Genomic DNA, 27,299 nt, shown 5'->3' on the forward strand with positions numbered 1-27,299 from the left:
GTAGAACCGGCCCTGCCCTTATCCAGTGTCTTGCTAAAACACTACATCCACATTGTGATGTAGGGCAGCCCCGGCTGCTTAAGCCTTTTCCTTTGATGCCACCAAGACTCACTACCACCCTGATTCCAGATTTTAATGATTCTCTGTGTTTCCTTTTTATCTCTACCTCAGACCTTAATCCACCATCTGTTCTCGTATGACACATCCAGAAAAACATGGATCAGAGCGGCATAAACAAAAGGCACAGAAAATATGCCTCTCCTGGGCAGAAAGAAATAATCTGCATAGAAACCGTGCTTCACTTTTTTTTAGTAAAATGGTGCAGAGAAGTTGTTTCAGTGCTTGAGTTCTGTGATGTGTTCTAATGGGAAAATCAATCATACGCATCTCACATATTTTAAGCGAGGGGAAATGCCAAGAACTGTGAAAGGAGCCGTACGCTTTGTTCTGTGAAAATTTAATAACTTGAGCAGCACTAACAACCTCTTTATGTAGATCACCAGATAAATATGAGCCATAGAAGAACAAGACGGTATGCATTGCCGCCTGTTAATCATTCTTCCCTAGCAATACTGCATTGATATTTAAGGAGACAAAAAGATTAAAAGACTCAAACAGGTGTCTGAGGCTGAGACAAACTCTTCAGCGTTGCAGTCAAATTACTAAGGAAGCAAACTACAATTATCTATTTGTGGCAAACAGGGATCTCTATAGCACAATGAGTTCAGCATCCCTTGAATTAAGTTGCATTGCATTTCTTCCAGAATCTCAGGAGACCAGTTCTAGATCAGCAGGAGCTGATGCGTTGAAAATATTGTAGAGGACTCCGGGATTTACCATCTCACAAGCTATTAAGGTCATCCTTTTCTGCTGCTAACTTGTAGCCCAAATGGATAGAGGCCAAAAGGAGAGGAAAGATGAAACCAGTTCAAGACAGCCAAGCTCAGACTCTAGTCTTCAGTTTGCCAAGTAAGTTGCTGTATAATCAAATAGACTGGAAGCATATCCAAGTCAGGCAGCTGACGTATCCAGCTCCAAAGATTTAGCAAGTGAGGCCATCATCAGGTCACTGCAGCCCAGAAACCAGCCCCAAGAGATTATACACTAGTATCACAACACACAATAAGGGATTGGAAATGCTGATTTGGAGGCTGCATGGGCACAGCACTCTCTGTAGGTCCCCTTAACCTGAAAAAGGCAGGGCATGTAAACTTAGAATTATCTTTCTCAGACACCAATCTCCTTGTGCATACATGTAGCACTAGTGTAACAGGTTACCGTATTTTTCGCTCTATAAGACGCACCAGACCACAAGACGCACCTAGTTTTTGGAGGAGGAAAACAAGAAAAAAAAATTCTGAATCTCAGAATCCAGATCAGCAAGAGGGATCGCTGCGCAGTGAAAGCAGCAATCCCTCTTGCTGTTCTGGCTTCTGGGATAGCTGTGCAGCCTGCATTCGCTCCATAAGACGCACACACATTTCCCCTTACTTTTTAGGAGGGAAAAAGTGAGTCTTATAGAGCAAAAAATACGGTACTTTTTGGGGGGTGGCAAGAGATCACATGAATTCACATGAGAACGGCTGGACAAAAGCCACACACAGAGTCCATGAAAACTGGGTCCAAATCTATTAATATTTATTGACTGAGCAAAGGGACACCCTTGCTTTCACATCCTGTTTGCAAGTTTCCTGATAACGCTGTGTAATTGCTGTAATTCTTGGAAATATTGTGATGCAATTTGCAGGGCACGATTCTGTGCGACACCCAATATTATGTATTTCAGCAAACCTGATTTTAAAGACCATAAAATGCTAATAAAAGGAGTACAATTTTAAAATGGCAGCAGGACATGCAGAATGCACAAAAGTTCACCAAACCCCATGCACAAAATAAAAAACAGCAAAAAATAGAATCTATCTGGACAGTGTATTTGCATGCACCCAGCATTAACTAAATGGAATATTGTCAAAGAGGTAGACAGGAAGATCAAACTGGCCTCCGTTTACTACCCTCCCTCTGTTTCTTTCCTTATGATTATTGGAAGCAGGTTGCATAGTACTTGACTACTTCATGCCTATTTAATTTCCCAGGGTGGGGTTGGGGGATCATGCTAACATGATGTCTCTGTTTTGACTTGCCTACTGGTCTGAAAACAATGTGCGAGGTGCCCTACTGGCCTCAATATGTGTCATGCCCCCAAATATTGTTTATCCTTTGCTGCCTGAAATAATTACATCCTTTCTATATGAGAATAGATTAGTGAAGATACTAGGCTCCATTGTCAGGAGCATAATTGGTAGGTCTTTGATACAGCCTTATTTTGACCCACAAACCCCTGCCAAGACATCAGTTGGGTAACCAAAGAAACAACAACCAAAAACCCACCCCCAAAACCCTCCCACGTGCTAAATTTCCTTGGTGGATCCTCTGTTTGAATGAATCTCATTAATAGAATGGTAAGGTTCTCATCTTTGCCTGTGTTAGTGAACCTCATCTTTTGAGTTCTGGAATGAAGTGATGTATGTTTATTTATTGTTTGTTGCTGTTGAATGTGTAGACTTTAAAATTGCTGAAAATTGAGATTTTTATTTTATTTTTTAATGATTTTTATTAAATCTTTTTTAAAAGTTTCCTAATGAGGAGAATGGGGCATATGTATGTGTATGTAAACCTAAGGGTGAGGGAGAAATTTGATTCAGTTTAAAGGCGGACTTACCCAACTTGCACTTTTCGAAGTGAAAACACAGCCATTCTTCAAAATTTCAAACCTCTCCAAATTTAGAAAGTCATTTTGCCAGCCAAACGATATATGCAAACGTGCATATGCATGGGGAAAGCATGCATTAAAATGCATATATCCATAATATACGCATATATATTGTGTTCTACTGGGTGAAATTGCTTTGCAAAAATGTGTATAATAGGTAGATTTGCATACAGAAATGTGTATATCAGGAGCAATTCATGCTAAAATTATGATGAATTTTCATGAGGACTTTAAAAAAAAAAAAATACAAGCTGATGTGGAAATTTGGAGAACTCACTCTGCCAAATTATAGGTTCAGCCCTGCATGGAATAGCTGCTGCTAGGTGAGAGATGATGAAAATGAACAGCCAAAGGCAGCTAGGTTCTCAGCAGAGTTTCTTCTGTTTGAATATAATCAGCAGGTTTCTAGTCCTTAAGGCTGCCAGGACAAATACCCGAGTCAGAATGCAATGCCTGTTCAATCCCACAAGGCAAAGGGGCAGCTGGGTTCTAGCACTTAAGGGGTGTGGGTTCTGTGCCCTAGTTCCTTCTCCGGCCCCCATCAGAAGCAGAATAATTTAAACAAAGTAGGTTTGATTTGCATAATTTATGATCTTGCATAATTCAGTGCAGAATCGAAGTTTTTCACTTGCAATACACAGCCCTGATGATGAACCACAGTTTCAATGTGAGTTCCCATTAGAAAATGGCAACTCATTGAGGTTTCTCATCAAGGTGATGGTGTGAGTTTGCCTCATGGAAATCAGTCGCCAGAATCCGACCCACTCTACCCAGTAAAAGATGGCGTCTGTGTGTCATGAGAATTGGTGCTTCTTTTCTACAAAGACTTTGTGGTCTGGTCCTGTTTCCAGCACACTAGAAGATGAATATGGCAGGAAATCAATAACGACTGAGAGAAAATAAATCCTAAGTACTGCCAACTAACCCAGTGGAAGGCATTTATCTAGCAGGCACTTCCAAAGCAAGTGGTTTTAATGCCCGAATTTGATCACAAGGAAGCAATCCGAGTGATAGTTGCAACGGGATGCAAAGGTGTTGCCGCCAGCCCTCAGTGCGTAGGATAATGGGGAGGAAATGATCCCTCTTGCTACATTGCACATCAAAAGGTGAACACAAAGTGTTTGCGGTACTAAAAACGTAATGGAGGAAAACTAAAGCCATTTTCCTCTCCCCGTTGTCTCTGCCAATGTAATGGTTGCTCATTACAGCAGCCCACAAAGATTAAACCATTTTAAGCCATTTTAAATTTAGATCAACTTTTGGTGAGCGCAGCCAAGACTCATAGCAGGGTGTCCCTTGCTGCTCTGCAAAGCATCTGGCCTGAGTGCTTATTCCAACCAACCGGCAGCCGTTTAGAGAGGGGCTTTGTGTGTGGCGGCATTGTTTTCCTGAGACATTTGCTCCATGTCCAAAAGTATGTTTCCACAGTCATTTCTGGTTTCAGCCGGGTATAGATTTGCCAGGTGTCAGGTGTAAGTCTACTGGAGGGGAACAAGACCAGGAGTGATAGCCGCTGCTTGGAGACACCGAGTAGCAGAACTTGTTCTTACTAACCCCTCTGCCTGAGCTCTTTTGGAAACCACCAGGATGTCCCTATTTTCATTGGAGAACTGCTGGAGGGTAAAGACCCCCCAACCATCTGAAGGCCATAGGGAAGGTTTTTGTTTAGCGTTTTATTATGTTTTTATATATGTTGGAAGCCACCCAGAGTGACTGGGGCAACCCATTCAGATGAGTAGGGTATAAATATATTATTATTATTATTGCTACTACTATTATTAAATAGGGCATCCGTATTTTCATTGGAGAAATGTTGGAGGATATGTAATGACTCAGGATGTCACAACCATTCACTATTGAATGGTACATGACAAGAAGACTGGCTACTTGTGTTTTGAATAAAGTGCACGGTGTTGCTTCTTAAGAACGTTTTTGTTGTGGAGGCGTTTACATGCGTCTCAGCCAAGTCTGTCATAGTGATATATCTCAGAGGACACTTTCATATCTGCGTTCCCTGTATGGGTCTGGGATGCACATTCCCATATTTCACTTCGCTGTATGTCACTTTGTTAAGTGAGGAAGCGGACAACCTATTGGTTTTCTTTCATTTTCTGATGCCCGGTGGCACATGCACACAACATATGTATTATTGTATCCTTTTGGCAGTCTCATCACAAGCATCTGCTGTGCAAGGCCAGAGACGGCGCATACCTGGGCCTCAATGTGATAACAGCATCAGATCGCTCTTGCCTTCACCTTCTGGAAAAGTTCAGCTCTCTACAACAGCTTGAGGTCCAGACATGAGGCCGAGCAGGAGAAGGTAAAGGGCACAGCAAATCTAGTCAGTGTAGCAAAAGTAAAATGAAAAATTGTGTTGGCCTGACCTCCTCCAAACCTCCGTCCATTTTCCTGGAAAGCTTCCAAGACTGCAAAACAGTTACAGGACATATGAGCCCAGTGAAGTATGTGACATGAGTTGTAAAAGCGATATTAAGCTCTTTTTGATGGGTAATTTAGCAGAGGAAAGGGAGAAACAATGGAAAAGGAGATAGAACACATTTCTAGGACTGCAATTCACAATACAGTGGTACCTTGGGTTAAGTACTTAATTCGTTCAGGAGGTCTGTTCTTAACCTGAAACTGTTCTTAACCTGAAGCACACTTTAGCTAATGGAGCTTCCTGCTGCCGCCTCGCCGCCAGAGCACGATTTCTGTTCTCATCCTGAAGCAAAGTTCTTAACCTGAGGTAATATTTCTGGGTTAGCAGAGCCTGTAACCTGAAGCGTATGTAACCTGAAGAGTATGTAACCCAAGGTACCACTGTACAGCAAAGAAAGGGCAGAAACAAATTGAGAGAGCTGCAGGAGTAAGAGGGGAAGAAGAATCCCAATGCAGTTCAGTATTTCATAAAAGCCACTAGTCTACTGGCAATCAGAAATATAAACCTACCATAGACACAGTGTAGAGAGGTTTGGTTTTTTTCACCTAAGGGCCACATTCCCTCATGGGAAACCTTCAAGGAGCCACATGCCAGTAACAGGTGGAATCAGGGCTGTGGTGGCGCCTGCACATTGGGACTGGAAGGGCAGAAAGCAGGAGGTCCAATGGCTGGTGAAGCCAGAGCCAATGACAGGGGGAGGCCATTCATTCTAGTTTTGCCCCTATCTTCCTCCCTGCTGTGTTCTACAAGAGCAAAGCTGAGTTTAAGGAGGAGAAATTTGACAGCCGGGGGCACCCACTGGACTGGTTGCCATTTAGAAGGCAGGCAAGTGGGAGCTGGTTGAGGGCACCATCTCATTGTTAGGATATTTCCGTTCCACCTTAAAAGGGAGCAGGATGTTTGTGTCACAGCCTGCGTATTTCCTGTCTCACAGGATGTTTCTGTTGTGCTTTTGCTTTCGTTTCTCTCTCACTGCCGGAAACTCTTGCAGGCAGTCATGGGTTTTCTTTGTTCTGATCAACGCTGAATAAACCTCTAAATAATGCTCTCCTGTGTGCATCTTCCGTTGTGTATATCTGCTGATAGAGCGTGCAAGAGCTCTGGATCTTTGGCAAGCTATTTCTGGAGTTCCTGTCGCTAATTGCTGATACTGCGTGTCTACGGGAGATTGATGGATGTCCGGAGACGACGTGGAGTCAAGATGGACTTTATCTCCCTGGCAGTATTCCAACACTCATTTGCCTTTATGGGGTGCTGAATCAGAGACAAAAGCTGAAAGGAGCAATGGAAGTGACTTTTAGCTTTGTACAACAGATTGCATTCCAACCACACAAAAGCCCAAAGTTTCCATGGACACACGCACACATGTGCAACCCTCTGAATCACAATTCAAGGTTGCGTGGCATAGAGCTGGGCCAGAGAGAACCTGTGGCCTCAGGACAGCCTTGAGGGCCGGGCAGAGAAGCCTAGGGGGCCACATTCAGCCCATGGGCCAGAGATTTCCCACCAGCCTCTGAGGAGCACCATATGGCCATCTGTGATTTGCCAACAAAGGCCCTAACTAGACATGATGTTTGTTACTTTGCCCTTGCATGGTTGATTTTTCTTTAACAAATAGTGTGTTGGGGGCAAGGTGGGTCAAGATTGTCTCATGCAATGGAGGAAGCTTCTTCCCTTTCTCCATCTATGGTCCCAGTTGGAATTCCTCTACCACATCTGCTCTTTTATAACGCGAAGAAAGCTTCCATTGCATATTGGTAAAGGTAAAGGAAAAGGGACCCTGACCATTAGGTCCAGTCGTGGCCAACTCTGGGGTTGCGGCGCTCATCTCACTTTATTGGCCGAGGGAGCCGGCGTACAGCTTCCGGGTCATGTGGCCAGCATGACTAAGCCGCTTCTGGCGAACCAGAGCAGCGCACGGAAACACCGTTTCCCTTCCCGCCGGAGCGGTACCTATTTATCTACTTGCACTTTGACGTGCTTTCGAACTGCTAGGTTGGCAGGAGCAGGGACTGAGCAACGGGAGCTCACCCCGTCGCGGGGATTCGAACCGCTGACCTTCTGATCGGCAAGCCCTAGGCTCAGTGGTTTAACCCACAGCGCCACCCGCGTCCCTTTGCATATTGGTAGGTCGGACCAAAACATTTAAAGCCCAGTCACTTCAACAGAACTTGCAAGTAAGGTCAGATCCACACCATGCAATGGAGAAAAGGGAAAGGTCAGAATGGTGGACATGTCACATTATAACCCCAACATCCTTGCATCATTTCCTCAAGCTTGATATGAAAATCTGAGCTGCCTATTGGAGTGAAAACATATTGCACATAAAAAGTGCATGTGGGCTGAGTAAAACACAGTGTTCATATCACCTATGGAAAGGGGAGAGAAGGTTGTAAAATTATTTAGAGAAATGTGGCCAGGCCGCCGAACAGTCTGCTATTTATGCCTTGTGACTTTACTGCTTAATAACACGCAACCTATTTGTCAACAGATGCGTGAGGAAACAATCTCTCTTGCTGCATTAAAATTAATTTTGAATTGTGCATATTACGAGAACATTGTGCTGTTATTAACAACACACATTTTGAATATGTAAACAGCTCTGTGTTACCATAATTATAGGAAATGATGGAACGTCGCCTAGCACTGGAATTCACTGATGGAAGACCCTGCAGAGGGTGGGTTTCTCCCCTCCTCTTTGCCTCCGAGTGTCACGAATCATGCATAATGTAGCAATGCAGGCTGCAGCTGCTAACAGCAACCTGGTTTATGAGATATTTTGAAATTGTTTTTATTACTCACGGAAGTAGCCTTTTATCTGCTCCCCACAGGAAAAAAGAAAGGGAGAGAGATTGTTTAAAACATAATGGTAAATTAGCAAAATATTTTCTTCCTGGGTTTGACTTCTTGTACAGAAAAACAACACAGAGCCTACTAAATGCAAACAAAGGATTTGCAGTGACTTAAGCGGTCTTTACAGTAAGCACTTGAGCAGAGAATAGGGGTGCATAGTAAAAAGACAAAACTGGAAGAGCTGGAAGTAGACAGGGACTGCCCTACCATTAGGCAAAGTGAGGCAATTCCGCCTGAGCCCCTTGGCCATTCCCATCTGCTGGGAAACAGAACTGTGTGTGCCACATCAGGACTGTATGTGCATCTCATGCACCCAGTAAACCAGTCTTCTTCCCTCAGGTGCATCGAGGTTGCTATCTTGTTTTTGGTGTTGCAATAAGATTCAACTGACAGCCCAATCAAGTTCTGTACGTGGAACTGAGTGTGTGTGCCTTGTCCTTTGCCTCAGACAGAAAAAGGTACAGTGGTGCCCCGCAAGACGAATGCCTCGCAAGACGGAAAACCCGCTAGACGAAAGGGTTTTCCGTTTTGGAGGTGCTTCGCAGGACGAATTTGCTAAGGGCTTGCTTTGCAAGACGAAAATGTCTTGCGATTCCTGGTTTTTTCCCCGCTCCCCACCCCCTTTTTCTAAGGCACTAAGCTGCTAATAGCCTTTTAGCAGCTAATCCACTAATCCCTTAAGCCTTTAATAGCCGCTAATAGCCGCTAAACCGCTAATAGCGCTAATCCGCTAATAGGGTTGCTTCGCAAGACGAAAAAACCGCTAGACGAAGAGACTGGCGGAACGGATTCTTTTCGTCTTGCGAGGCACCACTGTATTGGGGTGGCCCTGGAAATATTAGTAACTGGGTGGGGGGTGGGAATACCATACTGTGTGTTGGGTATTGTGTGACATTGGAATGCAAAAAAGGTATGTTCTGTGTGCATAGAAATTCACTATTTTGAAATTAACGCCAAAGTTCTTTGCAAGGGCCTGTGTCCAAATCCCATGGAAGCTCACCTATTTGCCTCGTTCCCTAATGTGTTCCTAGCTCACTTCTTAGAAAACAGAACACCTGTTTTTCTCAGTGAAATGGGGAAAACTGAGGGATGTTTCTGCTCTATCATTGCTGAAGGATATATCAGTGAAGCAGAACAATGAGGAATCAGAAGGTTTGCAATCTTGGACGAAAATACACTATATATTCAATTCCAGAAATGTTGCTGTGTTGCATAGTCGGTGCAGAAACAACAAAAGCATATTATGGCATACCACAGGAAATCAAGAGCCGGGAAAAGAAATTGAGGACGAAAATACATTATGCAGACAGACTTGAAAATTCTTCAGGTAGTCATGGTGGTTTCACTCGCAGGCTTTAATTAATGCGTCTCCCCCTGACACAGCACAATGTATATTTTTACAGGAGTAGACTTAGCGGTGTAGGATTTGTATCATCTAATTACTGCCATTCTCTTCTTCTCAAGTAAGGAAAAGGCAGCATCTCTTTGTGTGCCTTCTTGCCTCCTGCAGACTGTGTCTACAACTGAGGATTTCTGCACTTACAGGTGAGATGGCTATACATGGATATACAGTGGTGCCCCGCAAGACGAATGCCTCTCAAGACGGAAAACCCGCTAGACGAAAGGGTTTTCAGTTTTTCAATGCGCTTCGCAGGACGAATTTCTCTATGGGCTTGCTTCGCAAGACGAAAATGTCTTGCGATTCCTGGGGTTTTTTTCTGCTCCCCACCCCCTTTTTCTAAGGCACTAAGCTGCTAATAGCCTTTTAGCAGCTAATCCGCTAATTCCTTAAGCCTTTAATAGCCGCTAATAGCCGCTAAACCGCTAATAGCACTAATCCGCTAATAGGGTTGCTTCGCAAGACGAAAAAACCTCTAGACGAAGAGACTCGCGGAACGGATTCTTTTCATCTTGCGAGGCACCACTGTACATACAAAAGGGGGTGATGCCACCCTAGTCCTGGCTGCCTATAAGCTACTGGCCCCACTTTAAGGTTTTAGTATTGGTATCTAAACCCCTTCACAGCCTGGGACTCAGGTATTTATCAACATACCATACACACCAGCTCCTAGGGGCCAAGGCACTTTTGCACCAGCCCCCAATGTTTTTTTCTGAGGGATCCAGGGCCCCTCAACATTCAGAGAAGATGGCGCCTCTGCAACACACCTTGTCAAATATAATTTGCCCCCGATTGTGTGGTTAACCCAGAGCAGGTGGGGACTCTTCTTGTTGTCCCTTCTGAGGATTTGGCCCATGTGAAAGGCTTTTTCTCCTGATTCTGGAGTTCCCTTCCCCAGGAAGTCTGGGCAGTGGAACTTGCCAACAAGTAAAAACAATTTTATGCTCCCATGCTTTTGAAGTAGACCAGTAGCTACCAGTGCAGATCTCACCAGCTCAGCATTGCTTGCTCACAGGAGTCATCTACTTGTGCACAGTGTATGTAAACATGTGTGAATACTAGTGAGAGCCACTTGGTTAAAGGGTTGGACTAGGACCTGGGGGACAAGGGTTCGAACCACCACTCAGCCATGAAGCTCGCTGTGTGACCTTGGGCCAGTCACTGCCTCTCCACCTAATCTACCTCACAGAGTTGTTGTGGGGATTAAATGAGAAGGGGGAGAACCATGTATGCCACCTTGAGGTCCTTGGAGAAAAAGGCAGGATAGAAATGCAATATATAAATAAAAATAGGGCCAATAACAAAGAATTCTCTGCCCTGCCTGTAACTTGAGACATTCGACACATACATGCTAGCACCTGCCTGGAGATGTTGTTTGTTTTGGTTAAAGCGAACACATTTTTCGCTTGCTGCAAGGGCTACTCTTGCTACAGCAAAGCTTTGTTGCCCTTCCCTCGTGTATTTGCACATGCTACTATTGTCAGGTTACAGTGACAGGAAAAAGAGAAAAAACACACAGATGTGCACACAATAGGCAAGAATGCATTTCAGGGGAAAGCTTTGTTCCACATGTTAGATTTCTGAAAGACACTTTAAAAAATACTAGGTGTGGAGAACAGCAAGCTAGCATGTATGGGGGCTGCTTCCCCCCACCCTTGCCTTCCCCATCACATCTGCCAATGCAGGTTCAGGGATAACACTCCTGAAGTGGAAAGGGAAGCAGCACTGTGTTCCTTCCTCTCCTCCGGCGAATGCCTGTACAAGCACCAAATTTATTTTAGTGCCTTTGGGGATGACAATTGATTCTGACAAGAGAGATGGGAGTAGAGCTGATCTTTGTGAAGAAAAGTAATATTTGCTGCTCCCAGTTCCTGGATATTCCTCCCTGTGGCAGTGAATCTTTTGTGTGTGTGTGTGTGGTGTTTACAGAGGCCTGTGAAGTTGCTGAGAGAAATTACTCCAGGGGGAAACTAAGCAGAAGGCCATGTGTGTGGTGCTGAGATGTCTAGTCAAGATAAATTGGTGGCGAGACAGTAGGAAGGAAGGACAGTCTGAAGGAAACAAATATAACTGCCCCCTACAGGCAATGAAGAAGGATTATTTGAGGGAACAAATGCACTTTGGATGGGCTTTAAAGGTGTAGTGTGTACAAAGCTTTAGTTGCATAGCACCCAATGTCTTTCTACTTCCTTTTTATTTAATGGTTGGCATTGTGATTTGAAATTTATTTATTTTTTAGTACCCTTTTGTAGTGGTCTTGTAGCCTTTTTAGCCTCAGGTGAGAAGAGCTTTGCGCCCGGGAGAGGGAAATGGGAGTCAACAGACACTCAAGGAATAGTTTCAGAGAAAAAGCTTTATTCTACCATCCGGCTGGTAGAAGGAGCAAGTGTGATAGATTCACAAAACAAGCACAAGTTCACAGCCATTTGCACAGAGCATATATTCCCCTCCAGTTCCCTCCCCTTTCTCCTCCTCCTCAAGAGTCCGGCCCTACGATGAGTTTCCTGAGCATGAACAGAAAGCTCCTGTCTTGGGACTCTTGTGGACTTTTGGCGCCCTTCCCAGGAAAGGGGGATGAGCAAGGAGCCTTGCGTTCAGCGTGTTCAAGATGTTGCAACTAGAGTGAGATAGGAGTCAGTTCTCAGGCTTGCTCTGACAGAGTCTATTCATTAGCTTTTTGAAGCCTTCTCGTACTGATAAAAGTAATGGTTTGCCTAGGCATATTGTGAGAAAACAGAGGAAAACTTTAGCTGTGGATTTTTAGAAGAGAGAAAAGGAATTTTGGACAGTTTTGAGGCCTGGTGGGGGGGGGGTGACTTCGGGCCTAGGTGGGGTCACCTGTCCTCACCTCCTTCAGTCTAATGCAGTTTCCATATTGGTTGTTGGCTGTGGTTTGGACTCTTCTTCTTCTTCTTTGTGTAATGCCCAGACAGCAATAACTACAGAGCCTAATTATTCAGTAAATAAGGAACAAGCAAACAAATAAATGTGGGTGGAGGCCACGGATGACAGTTTCCTCAGGTAATTGTCATCACTAAACAGAATCCTTTTATATGGGCCCTGCTTTCCTCTTACTTCTCTTAAGTCACCCTTACAGTTGTCTCCCTTTTTCAAGGAAATGGCAGAATTGTTGCAAGGCCTGGTCCCTAATCCCAGGTGTGGAGGAGCTACATGGATCCTAGGCCTCAAAAGCCATGGTCTGCCTATAGGACCAAGTAAGGGTAAGTTTCTTGTGGTAGCATCTCCTACTTGCTTCTAGACTGCTTTCCCTGCCCTTCATAAAATATATAGACCACCCACCCAACAGCCATGGTCTCCTGAGCAGGGGGTCAACTTGCCTTCTCTTGCTCCATATGTACTAAACACTTGGTGGAATATAATTTGCTCTGCTCCTCTGAGCTTACATTTCCATCTATCTAATGTATTACAACAGAGTAGTCTTAAAACCACATCTTCAGAAAGACTAATGGAATAAAAGTAACATACTATGGCAGTTTTATTACCCTTAAATATGCTTTTAGTCTTCATAGGAAACATTTTCAAAATAATGTTTGAGAGATGTAAAATGTGTTGGAATATATTTTATACACTGGGCATCTTGGGAATTTTCTCCAGCCCCCACTGAAGACGGTAGGAGACTTGTAGCTGTATCTAATGCAAGTTGAATCCATTCCCCAGTTCTTATCTCTGATAAATATCTTCTTTATTGCTGGATGCAAGTTCGGAAGAAAACCTACATTTTTGAAAAATGATTCCAGTGTTCCATATTTCACTAAATCTTCTGATCAGTCTCTCCCCACTCCCACCCCCGTTTTGTCTGATAGAATACAATCCCACATAAGAAAGAGTTTTTTGATGGCAACCATAGATGGTTACAACTACTCAAGTTCAAGTAAGTTAATTTATGCTTAAATATGTGATTTACAACAATGCTCCATTGTTATACATGAATAAATTTTCTTTCTGGAAAGAGCATTGAGGTTAACTGGGGGGAAGGGAAGAGTTCAGACTGTTAAGTTTGCAGGACTAGAGATTAACCAAACACTATGAGTGGTACTCAATTAGGTTTTACACAGAGTAGACCCATTGCAGTTAATGAACATTGGCCCTAGTTTTAATTGAGGCTATATTTATTTCAATGAGTCTACTCTGAGTAATAATAATAATAATAATAATTTATTATTTGTACTCCACCCATCTGACTAGGTTGCCCAGGCCACTCTGGGCAGCTACTTAAGAGTAAAACTTAGTTGAATATCAGCCTACAAACCCATTATCTCTATTTCGCATAAACTTTTCAGGGTTGCTGTTCTATAGACCAGAGTACTAATGGCAGAAGAGTTAGGGAAAGCAATAGTTCCACTTCAAATAAAGACATTATACTGCACTGTAGTAACTTTACTGTATTTCATTTTTAACACAGCTATAAAGGCCACTGGTTAATATGTCATGACTACCCTGCTATATCTGGATCATTGGTCTTAATGACAGCAGTATGGAGACTGCAATGCAAAATGAATGGCCACTGAAAGGATATTTTAACTGAAATGAGAACACAGTTATTGACCCCTATGTTGTAAAGTTAGGAAGATAATTATATTCTAGAAGAAGAAGAAAGCATTACTGCTTTGGGTTGGTTCCCTAGTTACCTTAATCTGTTTGGGTTAGGTTTTTAAAAGCGGGCGTTTTCTTACATATTTGACCTGTGATTAAAAGAGCATAGGGAAAGCGCCATGCAGATTAGGATGTTATAATAGAGGATCATACCGTCTAAAATTTAATGACTTCTTCCAGTTTGCCAGAATGAATGAATAGATCTTGAATCTTACATTCATTTATTCGTTAAAAGTAAATCCATTCAATGTTGCTTTTGAGCAGTTATGCCATACTCTGAAAATAATGTGTGTGCATGCTAAATAAATAACTCACAGGTGAGTTACCCAAGGAAGCAAATGTTTGAGAGCACTCTGTGCCAAATAAAGCTTCAGGTTGTAGTCTCCTTGTGGTATGGACCTCCAATATGGGGTGGTGACCAAAGCATATTTTGTGGTGCAGAGCTCTTCAAACACTTGTCTGTTATTCAGATTGTGTTTGCACCCTTGTATTGAACTAGGAACTGGAAATAAGAAACTGCTGCTCTCTGGAGGAAAAAAATCAGTGAAGCATAACAGAAAGTAACCACAGCTCTTTCATATTATTATTATTACTTTTTTAAAAAGTGATTTGGGCTCCCCATGGCTCAGCCCATCTTTAAGGTCAGCTGGATTTGAATGACTCTTAACCACTTTCTTGTCTCAAAGCTGGGTTATAGAATAGCAATAGCAATAATCTTCCTTTTCTCCCCAACATTTAAAGTGATGGGGAAGGCACAACTTCTAAATTGTGGTAACATAGAGGTAGTGTGGTCTAAACCATGGCTGTGGTCTAAACCACTGAGCCTAGGGCTTGCTGATCAGAAGGTTGGCGGTTCAAATCCCCACAATGAGATGAGCTCCCATTGCTTGGTCCCTGCTCCTGCCAACCTAGCAGTTCGAAAGTAGATAAATAGGTACTGCTCCAGTGGGAAGGTAAACGGCGTTTCCGTGCGCTGCTCTGGTTCGCCAGAAGTGGCTTAGTCATGCTGGCCACATGACCCAGAAGCTGTATGCCGGCTCCCTCGACCAGTAAAGCGAGATGAGCGCCGCAACCCCAGAGTCGTCCGTGACTGGACCTTGCGGTCAGGGGTCCCTTTACCTTTACCTAGAGGTAGTAGGAACAGTCGTCACCTTTTTTTCATGGCAGGCCGCTGTGTCTGCAGCTCTTTCCCAGCATTGGCATGCCATGTTAAGTCAGAAGAGAATTCTGATTTTAGATGTATGAATATATATTTGCATTTCCTTTCCTTCTCATCTCATGGTTTTACATCTCACACCTTCCACATCTTCCACCAGGCCTTTGGTCAGGGCGCAGCCTGAGACCCTCCTATGGCAATCTGCACAGAATTTTGCTTAATGGTTGCCATCAATTTGATTTTAATTAATTTTTATAATGAAAGGTTTTTAGAATGTTGGATTATTTTGATTTTTGTTAGCCGCCCTGAGCCCAGCTTCAGCTGGGGAGGGCGGGGTATAAATAAAATTTATTATTATTATTATTATTATTATTATTATTATTATTATTCCTCATATATATATCTGCAGACTTAAGATAACAGTTCACGTTACTGGATAAAATGAGGTATAGTCCACTAAAGTTTATACCCTAATAAATGGGTTGTCCTTCAGGATGCTACAGGACTCTTTCTAAGTTCTGATTATGACTTAGGCTTGGCATACAGTCACCAGCACTCCCTCAGGGGGCTCACAGGGCCCCTTGCCAGAAGAAAATAGATAGAAATACTACCAGAAATCCTACTGATCCTGGAATCTGAAGCCACAGAAAAAGATTTATGTGGGCCATAAATTATGGCCGTAGGTTTTGTTTTTAAGCGATTACTCTGTTGTTTTATCTTTTTGGAAACTGCAGTGAGGTTTTCTTCTACAATCAAGCACTATATAAATTTTATTAAATAAATACATGTGCCCCTGCCCCTTGTAAATAGGGTTGCAAAGACTGTGCCTTTCTGCAACCCAGAAATATTTTCTAAGAACATAAGAACCTAAGAGTAGCCTGCTGGATCAGGCCAATGGCCTGCTTAGTCCAGCATCATGTTCTCGCAGTGGTCAACCACATGCCTGGGGCCAAAAGCAGGGTACAAAACATGAGCACAAGAACACTCTCTCCCCTTCTATGGTTCAAACATCTGCTGTTCACAAGCACTGCTGCCTCCAGCTGTGGAGGCAGAGCACAGTCGTCATGGCTAGTAGACCCTGTCAGCTCTCTCCTCCATGATTTTGTCCAATCGTCCTCTAAAGCCATCCAAGCTTGTTGCTATCACCCCCTCCTGAGGGAGCAAGTTCCCATAGTTTTGACTATGTGCTGCACATTAAATGTGTCCTAAACCTTCCAACATCCAGCTTCGTCGGATTTCCCATGATAGTGCTATGGTTTTCCCAGTAGTAATGTATGGAAGTGAGAGCTGGACCATAAAGAAGGCTGATAGCCAAAGAATTGATGCTTTTGAATTCTGGTGCTGGAGGAGACTCTTGAGAGTCCCATGGACTGCAAGAAGATCAAACCTCTCCATTCTTAAGGAAATCAGCCCTGAATGCTCACTGGAAGGGCAGATCCTGAAGCTGAGACTCTGGCTACCTCATGAGAAGAGAAGACTCCCTGGAAAAGACCCTGATGTTGGGAAAGATGGAAGGCACAAGGAGAAGGGGACGACAGAGGATGAGATGGTTGGACAGTGTTCTTGATGCTACCAGCAGGAGTTTGACCAAACTGCGGGAGGCAGTGGAAGACAGGAGTGCCTGGCGTGCTCTGGTCCATGGGGTCACGAAGAGTCAGACACGACTAAACAACAAATGAGAGAGGAAGAAACATTTTTCTTTAGCTGCTTACTCCACGCAGTGCATAATTTTATAAACTTGTAACATGCCGCCACTTCCTCGCCTTTTCCCCCCAAATGCTGCAACCTTTCTTCATCGGGGAGTCGTTCCATCCACCTTGATCGCTTTCCCAACTCTTCAATATCCTTTTTGACGCGAGGCGCCCAGAACTCTGTACGCAGCACTCCAAAAACGCACTATAGATTTGTACAGCGCGCGGGAAGGACAGTTCCATATTCAGTGCCTGCGTGGACATCTCCACCGTCGCCTTCACACCTCCAGTTCAGACCTCGGGCAAGCAAGATTCCCACGCTCGGGCTCCGCTCCCCTTCGCTTCGCCTCCCCTGCGCCCCACCCCGGTGCTGGCTGCGCTCCGCCTTGCAGACGTCAACCTCGCCTCGCCAATGAGCGAGTGCTGCTACTACAGCGGGGCTGGGAGGAGGAGGAAGTCCGGAGAGCCAATGGGCTCGGAGGGATCTTTCGGGAGCGGAGAGGCACGGCGGCTCCTCCCCCAGCCCGGCCCATCCCGCGGCCCCGCGGCTTCAGCAGGAGAGCGCGGATCAGAGTTGCGCGCTCGGGTGGGAGATGCCGCTCGGGCTCCTTCTAGCTGCAGGTAAAGCCAGGGCGGGGCGGGGAGCATGCGCGCGTGTCTGGGTCTGGAGGGGCCCCGAGGAGGGCGCAAGGGCTGGCGGCAGATGGGAAGGGGTCCCTCTGCGTGGGAAGCGCCCCTGGGTGCTCTATGCGGCAGGGGAAGCGCCCGGTTCCGCACCCACCTCCAGAGCGCACTCCCAAGACAAAAGGAAGCACACGAGACGCAAACAAAAGGTGGCTCTCTGGCGAGGGACGGATCCCACCAAGGTCACTTTTTCAGGCACTTCCTCATAACAGCCACAACTCCCTTGCTCTTTTCTTTCTCTCTTGCTAGAGTTGTTAGGATCGCCTCCCCGCCTCACCTCTCCCCCCCCCCCGCCACGACCCCGATCCTCTGGGGTCGTTCCATCCCCATCTCCGTTCCGAGGACCGCGTTACCTGCCTTTGCTACACTGTGGGTTTGGGGAAATGCAGTCCTTAAAACATCTTGCGAGGAAAAGCAGCCCTATTAAACTTAGCGGGACTGGCTTCTGAGTAGGCGCGTATCGGATCAGCTGCACGTTTCCTTTCCACAAGATTGCTATTAGACAATGATGTTCTTCGCAGCACTGTGCTGAACCACTTTCGATAACAGATCCAGAGGGGGAACTGGGATCTTCACCTCGTCTTTTGTCTGCAGTCACAGTGCTTGGCTCTTTTTTAAACACACGAGTTTGGATTCTTCCTTGGGGAAAGCACAAGTTCCATGGGTTTTTATTTTAAAGAATGGCCTGTGTTTATTAAGGTCTCCTGTTCAGCCTAGTTGTGGATTATTATTATTTTGAAACTCTGCCAATTAAGTGGAAACTTCTGATTGGCAGAGTCTTTACTGTGGGTCTTCCATCTTTCTTCCCAAATTGTGGAAGGGGGAGGAAAGAACATTTACATGATCGTTTTAGAGTTTTTGATGACATGCCAGAAAGTGGCACGCATTACCCCATGCCCTGCAAGAGCTACAGAACAAAGACAACAGAAACCAGCAGACAGGCTGAAGCATGCAACCCTGTGTATGCTTACTTGGGAATAAGTCACATAGAATTTGGTAGGACTTGCTTCTGAGGAAACAGCAGCCATAGGATTGCACACCTGTGTTGGGCACAGTGTCATAATTTGTTCCAACAAATTTACCACACTGATGGTGTGTGTGTTCCACTCTGGAGACCTTCAGAACTCAGCAAGGAAAGAGGGCAAGATGCAGTATATACTTATGTATAAATAGGTTTCTCGCCCTTGTTTTCAGAAGAGATTATACTCATTTAGTGCCAGTGGTGCTGGGGACGGGACACAAAAACAACTTCTGCAACCAGGTCCATTATAGCAATGTTGGAAACTGCTTTCTTTCTTCCTTTAAAAGAACTACAATTCTGTTTTAACAGCCTCCCCTTTCCCACAACACATCTAGCTATTTATTTTTGGGGCCAATAGGTTGGTTTAAAAGCCCAGGGAATTGGAATATTAGCATACTGGGAGGAAGGTTGCTGTTAGCTATTGTATGCCACTTCATGTATTTTTTATAGGTACTTCTGTAGGGGACATTGCTATAGTAACAAGGGCTCAGTTCTGGACTGCATTAATAGCTGCGCACAACAAGTAGGTCCAGTTGGTCTTTCCAGCAAGCACTTTGTTTTTAGTGGGCATCTTTTGCAAGTCCAGTAGTGAGCAACATAAAAAAAAAAATCCATGCTGGAAAACAAAATATGAAAAACAACACCACATTATGGCGCATAATGACTTCAAAGATAAAAAAGAAGATGAAAACAAACCACTTATGTAGTATGATAAACAGGGAGGTGAGGATAGAGGGTCTAAATTCTGCTCCCTAAAATTTCAAAGTTGGGGGGGGGGATAGATCTGGTTAAACTTGTTGGTTTTGGAGATGCTAGGCCAGAGGGTAATGGAGATACAGGAAGGAAGGTGAACCTTAGAAAATATTCTGCAGTCAGGCTAAAGGCTCTTCCTGTCTTCCACTTGTCCCGTGTTGAGAAAGCACAAGTCCAAGTGATTTTCTGCTTGTTATCTGTTATAACTGTAAGATGTAGAAATCCTAACGTAACAATAGCTTCTTGCACTGTGGGCTTCCCCACTCTCAACGGCTTTGGCACACCCATTTCTCAATGAACTTGACATTGCAGGAGACTGGACATGATATGCACAGGTATCTTGTGGGTAACAGTTTCTGGAAGATGCTGCCTGAGAACCATGTGCAAGTGCTTTGAACATATTTAGTTTTGCTTTGCTCGTCGTCTTAATTAGGGGTGGGTAGACCCATACTTCCAAATCCACTCCAAATCCACTCTAGAATAAATAGACTAATTTCCAGCATGCCTTTTGGATCCAGATATTCCATAACCTGAGTGGATATGAGCAGTCATTTGCCAAGTGGTAACATAACCACAGAATGCATTTAACGGCATGGTCCTGCCAAGCAATGATATAAAAACCACACATCCGTAGCCAGCAGGGAAGCCTTGGGGTCAGCTTTACCCAACCTGGTTCCTCCTGGGGTTGGGGCTTGAGAGTCCCTGTTCCCATTAACCCTGAGCATTGACAATCCTGGCTGAAAGTTGTAGTTCCAAACATCTGTAGGGCACCAGCTTAGGAATGGCTGCTTTGAATGGTGAAAGAAAGTTCGCTTCTTCTCCTCCCGCACCTCCCCTGGCTACTAGTTCACCATAAATAACACCCACCCCTAGGTGTAGGCAGGCTACAAACGGTGTGGGTTTTATTTGTAAAAAGGCTGAGCTAGCTGTTTATAAATATATGCATCCTATTTCTTTCAGATTTGCAACCAGCATAATGTTGGCACTCCAAATTTTGGACAAGTATCGTACAGAATGGCACAGGCAGACAGTAACCTGGACCATGACATACCACTACTGCCCCTTCCAGCACACTGGGCCAAAAGTGTTGTGGGACTGCTTTCCTTCATCTGCTTTGCAAACAGCTACAATGGGGACTTTGTCTTTGATGACTCCGAAGCTATAATCAATAATAAGGTTGGTGTTTTACCAGTTGTGGGCCTTACAAGATCAGGGCTTGTAAATAGCCATTCGCCTAACAATCTGTCTTGAGTAAGAATCTCCTGCAGCAAAGAGGTAGGGAAAGTTTTACTAGGGTTGCTACCTGCTGGTGGCAAGCACCAGCCTCAAAAAGCTGTCTCCCCTGCTGTGATATGTATACATGCACAGTCCAAAAAAGCCAAGAAGTATGCTTTTTCTTGTGATTTATGCAGGTGTGGTCAATTAAAACTGATTTAGTTAATCAGCTTTTAAAAAAATGCTTGGCAGCCCTAACTTCTAGGGATTACAGGAAAGTTTGTTGTTGTTTTGGCCACAAAACACATGGGGAGGTAGGTTAGTAAAACTCTTTGTGGAATAGTAATCTCTGTGGACCAAATAATATATATTGTGACTGTGTACACAGCAGAGTGTTGAGGGACACATAGGTCACACAGATCTGATTTTTCCTCCCCATCCACTTTTGTAGATTTTGCACGCGAGCATTTTCAATTGAACAGTATCTCAGAGTTTCCCATACACACAGGTGGTTGGAGCTTAATGGGAAGCGTTAGCCCTGGGTGTTGTTTGTGCCTTTTGTTCAATTTGCACTTCCCAGCCTTCCCCATGTCCCAAAAATCTGAGGTCCATTTTGGGCATGTGCACAGGTATTTGTTTATTTGTGCACATGTTATCCTTTTTTAAAAAAAACACTTGAATTATCAGACTTGCACAAAACAGCAAGTTCAAAACCAAAAAAATCCCATCTGTGTCACCTCGACCCACCAGCAACCCACTGAGATACGTTCCCCCAATGGCAATAGGATAGATGCGCCCAGAAAAACTTCACCATGCATGTGAAAAAACCTCACCCACACATTGCACTTCAGTACATCTGCATTATCTGCAGAGTGGGGAAATTCAAATTTAATTGGATGAGGACAACATCGCATGAACGATATATAAATCATGCACATATGGGATGCATCAAATCCACATCAGACTGCCATGTGTCCGCAAGCCATGTTAAAGCTTTACCCTGTGCATGTCTACTCAGAAATAAGGCCCATTGAGTTAAACGAGACTTAACACCCAGGTAAGTGGGACGCGGGTGGCGCTGTGGGTTAAACCACAGAGCCTAGGGCTTGCCGATCAGAAGGTCAGCGGTTCGAATCCCTGCGACAGTGTGAGCTCCCGTTGTTTGGTCCCTGCTCCTGCCCACCTAGCAGTTTGAAAGCACGTCAAAGTGCAAGTAGATAAATAGGTATCGCTCTGGTGGGAAGGTAAACGGCGTTTCCGTGCACTGCTCTGGTTTGTCAGAAGCGGCTTAGTCATGCTGGCCACATGACCCGGAAGCTGTACTCCGGCTCCCTTGGCCAATAAAGCAAGATGAGCGCCGCAACCCCAGAGTCGGTCACGACTGGACCTAATGGTCAGGGGCCCCTTTACCTTTTTAAGTGTGACAATTGTGTGTTTGTGTATTTCCTACAAAACCCATAGTGAGGTAAATTAATACAACTCTTTGTGTGTTTCTAAGACTTGTGGACCTAGGAAGTTGTACACTGTTTTAAAGCTTTAATTGATTAGCTATAATTTAGTAAAGAAGGGGGGAAAAGATTAATTGCTGTTCTCCACCTTATATTTGCAAGGAAAGGACATTCTGTGAGCAGTGGTCTTCTATAAGGCAGTCACTGCACTAAAGACCTCTTAGTCACATTTAACTAATCATGTGGATTTTAACCAGTCACTTGATTAATGAATTGCTACAATTGGAACAGAAGGCATATGAATAAAACAATACTTCTGAAGAAAAACAGCATATATTAGCCCGGTTTGCACATCACATTAAACTGTGTTATAAAACAAACTAGATTTTAATAGGAAGGAGGAGCGTGTTGCTTCACACTGTTCAGAAGTTCTCATGGCACTCTTGCCTGAGTCCTTTCTGCTGTTGAGCCACAGACAATACAAGCCAGAGTCTGGCTTGTCATGTTGTATGAATCTGAGCTGGCGCGGTTTCTTTCCCCAAAAACAAGTGACAGGTGGTAAGGCAAGAGCAAACCTTGGTCCCTGCTTGTGGTTTGTTTGGGGGAAACAAACCGCACACTTGGGTTTCAACAGCATGACAAACCAGACTCTGACTTGCTTCATCCACAATGCAACAGCAGCAGGAGGGCGAGGAGGAAAAGCGCTGCGGGAACTTTGGAGCATCATCCACCAGCATTCTGCTTGATCACTTTAAACAATAGTTTATTTTAATCTGTGGTTTAATGTGATGTGCAATCCAGGCTGTTAGTTCTCAGCTTATGTATATAGGCATTCCCTTCTGTGTGAGGGTGAAGTGGGATGCCTTTTCAAATATGCCACAGCTACACACAGATTTTTCCACATTCTAACTATTAAAATAATCTCCTTAAATGAATAAATAAACCAGTGCTGGGTCACCTCTTTAGTTGATCAAAACATTTTTATTCAGTTAATTTAACTCATTAATTAATGGGTTAACTACAGGGGGGGCTTTTTAACAAAAAAGAGAAACCAAACTTTCTGAACAAAGAGAAAACTCTTTGAAATGAGAGGAATAATTTTGTTCATCACATTCTTATCTAAAGAAGGAAAAGGAAAGAAAAAGTGAGCTGGAGTTGAACCCAACAAATTTGTAGAGGTTTGAGTCTCTGCTTGTAGAGTTTCAGAGCTCACCAGAAAGATATTTCACAGATGTACCTTATTGGCTAGACATCCTGCTTCATGTACATGCATTGGTAAATGAGCAATTTGGATATAGAGCTGTCTTGAAGTTGACATGCACTGTGATCTCAGACACTTCACTTAATCTTCTTTTAGCAGTTACCTGAGGAACTCAATTATATTCTCGAAGCTGGGGGTGGGACTGAGAGGGAAAATCAGCTAACAATCTTCTTAATGCACTTCTAATTACCCAGAATGCTTTTGAGGGGGGGAAGAACAAGCAATCATTGCCTTTTCAAAAGGAAAGATGACAGAAATCTGCTTTGTACCAGGTCAGACCAGCTGACCTGGTACAAAGCAGTTTGGAGTTGTGCAGGATTGAGCCTAGAACCTTTTGAAAGCAAAGTTTATGCTCTAACACTGAGCCACAACCCTTCCTCACTGTTAAATGTAGTCCATTTGAATAACATTCCATAGCAGCACAGGTTACTCATTTTAGTATTTCATAATATTTTTTGCTTAACTACTACCACCTCCAAAACACCTTGGTGGTTAATAAATTGAAAGCTAAACTATTATAAGGGACATAAGAAAAGCCCTGCTGGATCAGACTAAGGTTCTGTCCCATCATCCTGTTTCTGGGAAGACTATAAGCAGAACATGAAGGCAACATGTTTTTGCTCCTTAGCAACCTGTACAAGTGGCCTCTAAACCTGAAGGTTGCATGCAGCTATCATGCAAACCCAGGATTGTGATGTGGCAGTGGAAGTTCTGCAGTGGGGGCTGCATGATGACATTCTTACATTTTTATCATATATAGAGAGATGGGCTTTAGCGAATGCTAGTCTTTCTCAGAGCACATCCGTAGAAATTAATGGACATGACTAATTTAAATGGCTCTACACGGAAGAAGGAGGGACACGGGTGGCGCTGTGGGTTAAACCACAGAGCCTAGGACTTGCCGATCGGAAGGTCGGCAGTTCGAATCCCCTCGATGGGGTGAGCTCCTGTTCCTCGGTCCCTGCTCCTGCCAACCTAGCAGTTCAAAAGCACGTCAAAGTGCAAGTAGATAAATAGGTACCGCTCCGGCGGGAAGGTAAACAGCGTTTCCGTGCGCTGCTCTGGTTCACCAGAAGCGGCTTAGTCATGCGGGCCACATGACCCGGAAGCTGTATGCCGGCTCCCTCAGCCAATAAAGCGAGATGAGCGCTGCAACCCCAGAGTCGGTCATGACTGGACCTAATGGTCAGGGGTCCCTTTACCTTTACCTTTTACACAGAAGAAGACTCTGGGTCTTCACATTCCTCTTTAAACTAAACAGCATTTCTCTCACCCATATTAGAGCAACTTCTTTTGCGGAAAATGTAGGATTGGTTGGCTGCCAGCTTGCAAGGGAAGGAGCTGAGGTAGAACAAATGTTCACTTTATTCAACATCGTAGCATATTTGATTCGCTTTTGCTGGGAGCTCAAACAGCTAAAACCATTTTGTAGATCTATCGATTACGGCTAAGCCAGCATTGGATACCACACTGTGATCCTTTTGTGAACTTCCTGTGCTCTTTTCTCCCCTTTATGGTTCCAATGAAAGATCCTCTTCCAGTTGGCCCCATGCCTACCCTGGCATGGAGCAGTCTGTTATTGGATTTTACTGGTGTTCAAGAATCTTCTCCAGATGCTTCCTTGCCATTGTAAGCAGCTCTGTGCTTTGCAAAAAGAAAAAAGAAATGAAAGAAAACCTGTGTACTGCAGCGATCTGCCTTCTGTGTGTTTAGGAAGGTAAACATTTGAACAAGTAAAGCATCTGAGGCAGAATGCATCTCCGTTACAAGCATTCATTAGAACAATGGTTCTTGCATAAAATGTTACACCCAGCGAAGCAAAGCTATTTAAAATCAAATGTTTTCAGAGCTGCCAGAGGAGAATGCACCTGACTTTTTCAAATCAATGTATGCTGCTTAGAGTTGAGAGGGAAGCAGAATCAATATTTTCTCCCCGCCTCCCCCTTTCCTTACTACAGCCCTATAATAAAAGTCTATTTTTCAAAAGAAGCTTCCCTCATATTCCTAGCCTCCTGCGAAGGCCGTTGTGACTTGTTTGCTTTTAGTTAGGGCTGATTCACACAACTGTTCCCAGGGCATATGTTCCAACTGTTGCGATTATATAAAAAATTGTCAGCCCAGATTGAATGAGGAGGTGATGAAGCTGTCATCTCAGTGGTTCACAGTGGACCATATGCCAATTTACTACATCACTGCAAAGGCTTCTAACAATCTGATCTGGGGCATACCCACCCAGAAGCAAGTACAGTGGCAGCTACAGTCCACGAATGGTGGCTGGGCTTGTTTTCTTGGGTCCCCGTCCCCCCAATGTAAAATCCAACTCCACTGCAACAATAAGAAGAAGGATTCAGCAAATGTATTTCAGACACAGCAACTAAGAGACATAGACAAGCCCTAGACAGCTTTCCCACAGCCTCCCACCCACTTTTGTCTTGTGCCAAACAAGCAAGCTCCATATAGTTCCATGTCGTGGGGTTGGCTTGTGAGGGTGAAAAATGGTCTGGGCTGTCACGTGTGCTGCAAAGTGTTCTACTTTTAAAGCCCTGCTTTCCTACCTTCTCTTCGTTCAGTTAGTGCTTGGGCTAAGCGGCAAAGCATCTCTCCCAGCCTCCCAGTACAGCTGTTGTGGCTCATGCACAGGCTGCAGAGAAGTACACCCCATTTTCATGGCCCTCTCCTGCACCCACCCTCCTGCTGCTCTAGAATGCCTGTTTCTGAGATGTTCTGCCCTGGGGCCTCCTCCTACCACCAGAGCAGGATTTGTCCCCTCAGGCTTACGCCACTAGGGTGTAAGCCTCATTGTATACAGTGGGACTTACTTTGGAATAAACACACATAGTATTGTGCTGTCAGGAGTGGGCTCCAGCCCATGAACGCTTATGCTACAATGAATGTTGTCAGTCTTTTAAGGTAATACAGGACATCGGGAGAGTTGGCTCTTATTTAGGTACTATGTAAAGAGGGTGGATTCAAATAGGCTGATTTGGGGACTCATTTGCTGACTTGGCTCCATTGACATCTGTTCAGCTCAGTGGAGTGTTATTAGCCTAGGTGGTCATTGGTTCATTTGTCCAGGGCAAATCCTTCCTCCATTTCATGGAATCATAGAATTGCTGAGTTATTCAAACAAATAAAAGATGCACTGCTAGCTGCCAAGAGGCTAGAATTTAATTTCCAAGTGTTTTTGAACCTTCTGTTTGCTTTGCTTTATTTTTTATTTGCTGAAGTTTTTTATTTAAGGCTGTGGATCTAAGCTGTGCAAATTATTTCTCTGTTATAATACTTGAGGCACCGTGTATGAAATTTTTTTATTATTTGCATTCTGTTTTGTGAATGTAATGAGGCTGCCTGCAGTTTTCCATCATGGCTAAAATTTCTATTAGGGAGAACAAATATATTGATTTACTCCTACTCTTGCAGAGGAATTTGGTGGGAAGAAAGAGCCCTTAAATCTACAATGCTGTGTACATTTACCTCTCAAGAAACCCTGTTGAACAGAGTGGGACATTCTTTTGAGCAAATATGCATAGGATCAAGCTGTATAACTACTCAGTCCCAGGCTTTGTGAAATATAGGAAGTGTGGCCCCCAATAAATTTATTTCACTGTTTTTCTTTGTAATATTTAAGTCAGGGATGGGGAACTTGTGACCTTCCAGATGGATGTGGTTGGACTCCAATTCCCATCAGCCCTAGGCAGCATGGCCACTGGCCAAGGATGATGTGAACTGTAGCTCAACAACATCTGGAGGGCCATAGGTTCCCCACCTCTGATCTAAGGTATAAGATTTGCAATGGATTTGTGGTGGGGAATTTTTGTGTGTACACTTCCTACTGTGAGGGTGACTCTCGGGCACAACAAATGATGGATACCTAATTACCCCATGGTAGCTACTGACTTGCTCGGTCCCTGCTCCTGCCCACCTAGCAGTTCGAAAGCACGTCAAAGTGCAAGTAGATAAATAGGTACTGCTCCGACGGGAAGGTAAACGGCGT

The 27,299-nt window shown here is 44.2% G+C and overlaps 1 protein-coding gene across 5 annotated transcripts in view; it reads left to right on the forward strand.

Moving 5' to 3' along the window:
- TMTC4 (transmembrane O-mannosyltransferase targeting cadherins 4) overlaps positions 1–27,299 on the forward strand; it is a 71,737-nt gene that overhangs the window by 8,159 nt on the left and 36,279 nt on the right. Inside the window, exons 4-9 of one of the 5 annotated variants that reach the window (XM_083437786.1) lie at positions 765–969; positions 4,937–5,090; positions 9,528–9,608; positions 12,578–12,683; positions 13,287–13,354; positions 20,342–20,557. In XM_083437786.1, the coding sequence (XP_083293912.1) occupies positions 13,331–13,354; positions 20,342–20,557 (240 nt within the window). In that variant the 5' untranslated portion in view covers positions 765–969; positions 4,937–5,090; positions 9,528–9,608; positions 12,578–12,683; positions 13,287–13,330. Of the gene's footprint in view, positions 1–764; positions 970–4,936; positions 5,091–9,178; positions 9,391–9,527; positions 9,609–11,716; positions 12,484–12,577; positions 12,684–13,286; positions 13,355–17,365; positions 17,545–20,341; positions 20,558–27,299 lie in introns of those variants that run through there. The other 4 variants (XM_083437787.1, XM_083437785.1, XM_083437788.1 and 1 more) reach the window with 4 other exon arrangements.

The sequence above is a fragment of the Podarcis tiliguerta genome, assembly GCF_965153285.1.
Source record: "Podarcis tiliguerta genome assembly, chromosome: 4".
Classification (NCBI taxonomy): domain Eukaryota; kingdom Metazoa; phylum Chordata; class Lepidosauria; order Squamata; family Lacertidae; genus Podarcis; species Podarcis tiliguerta.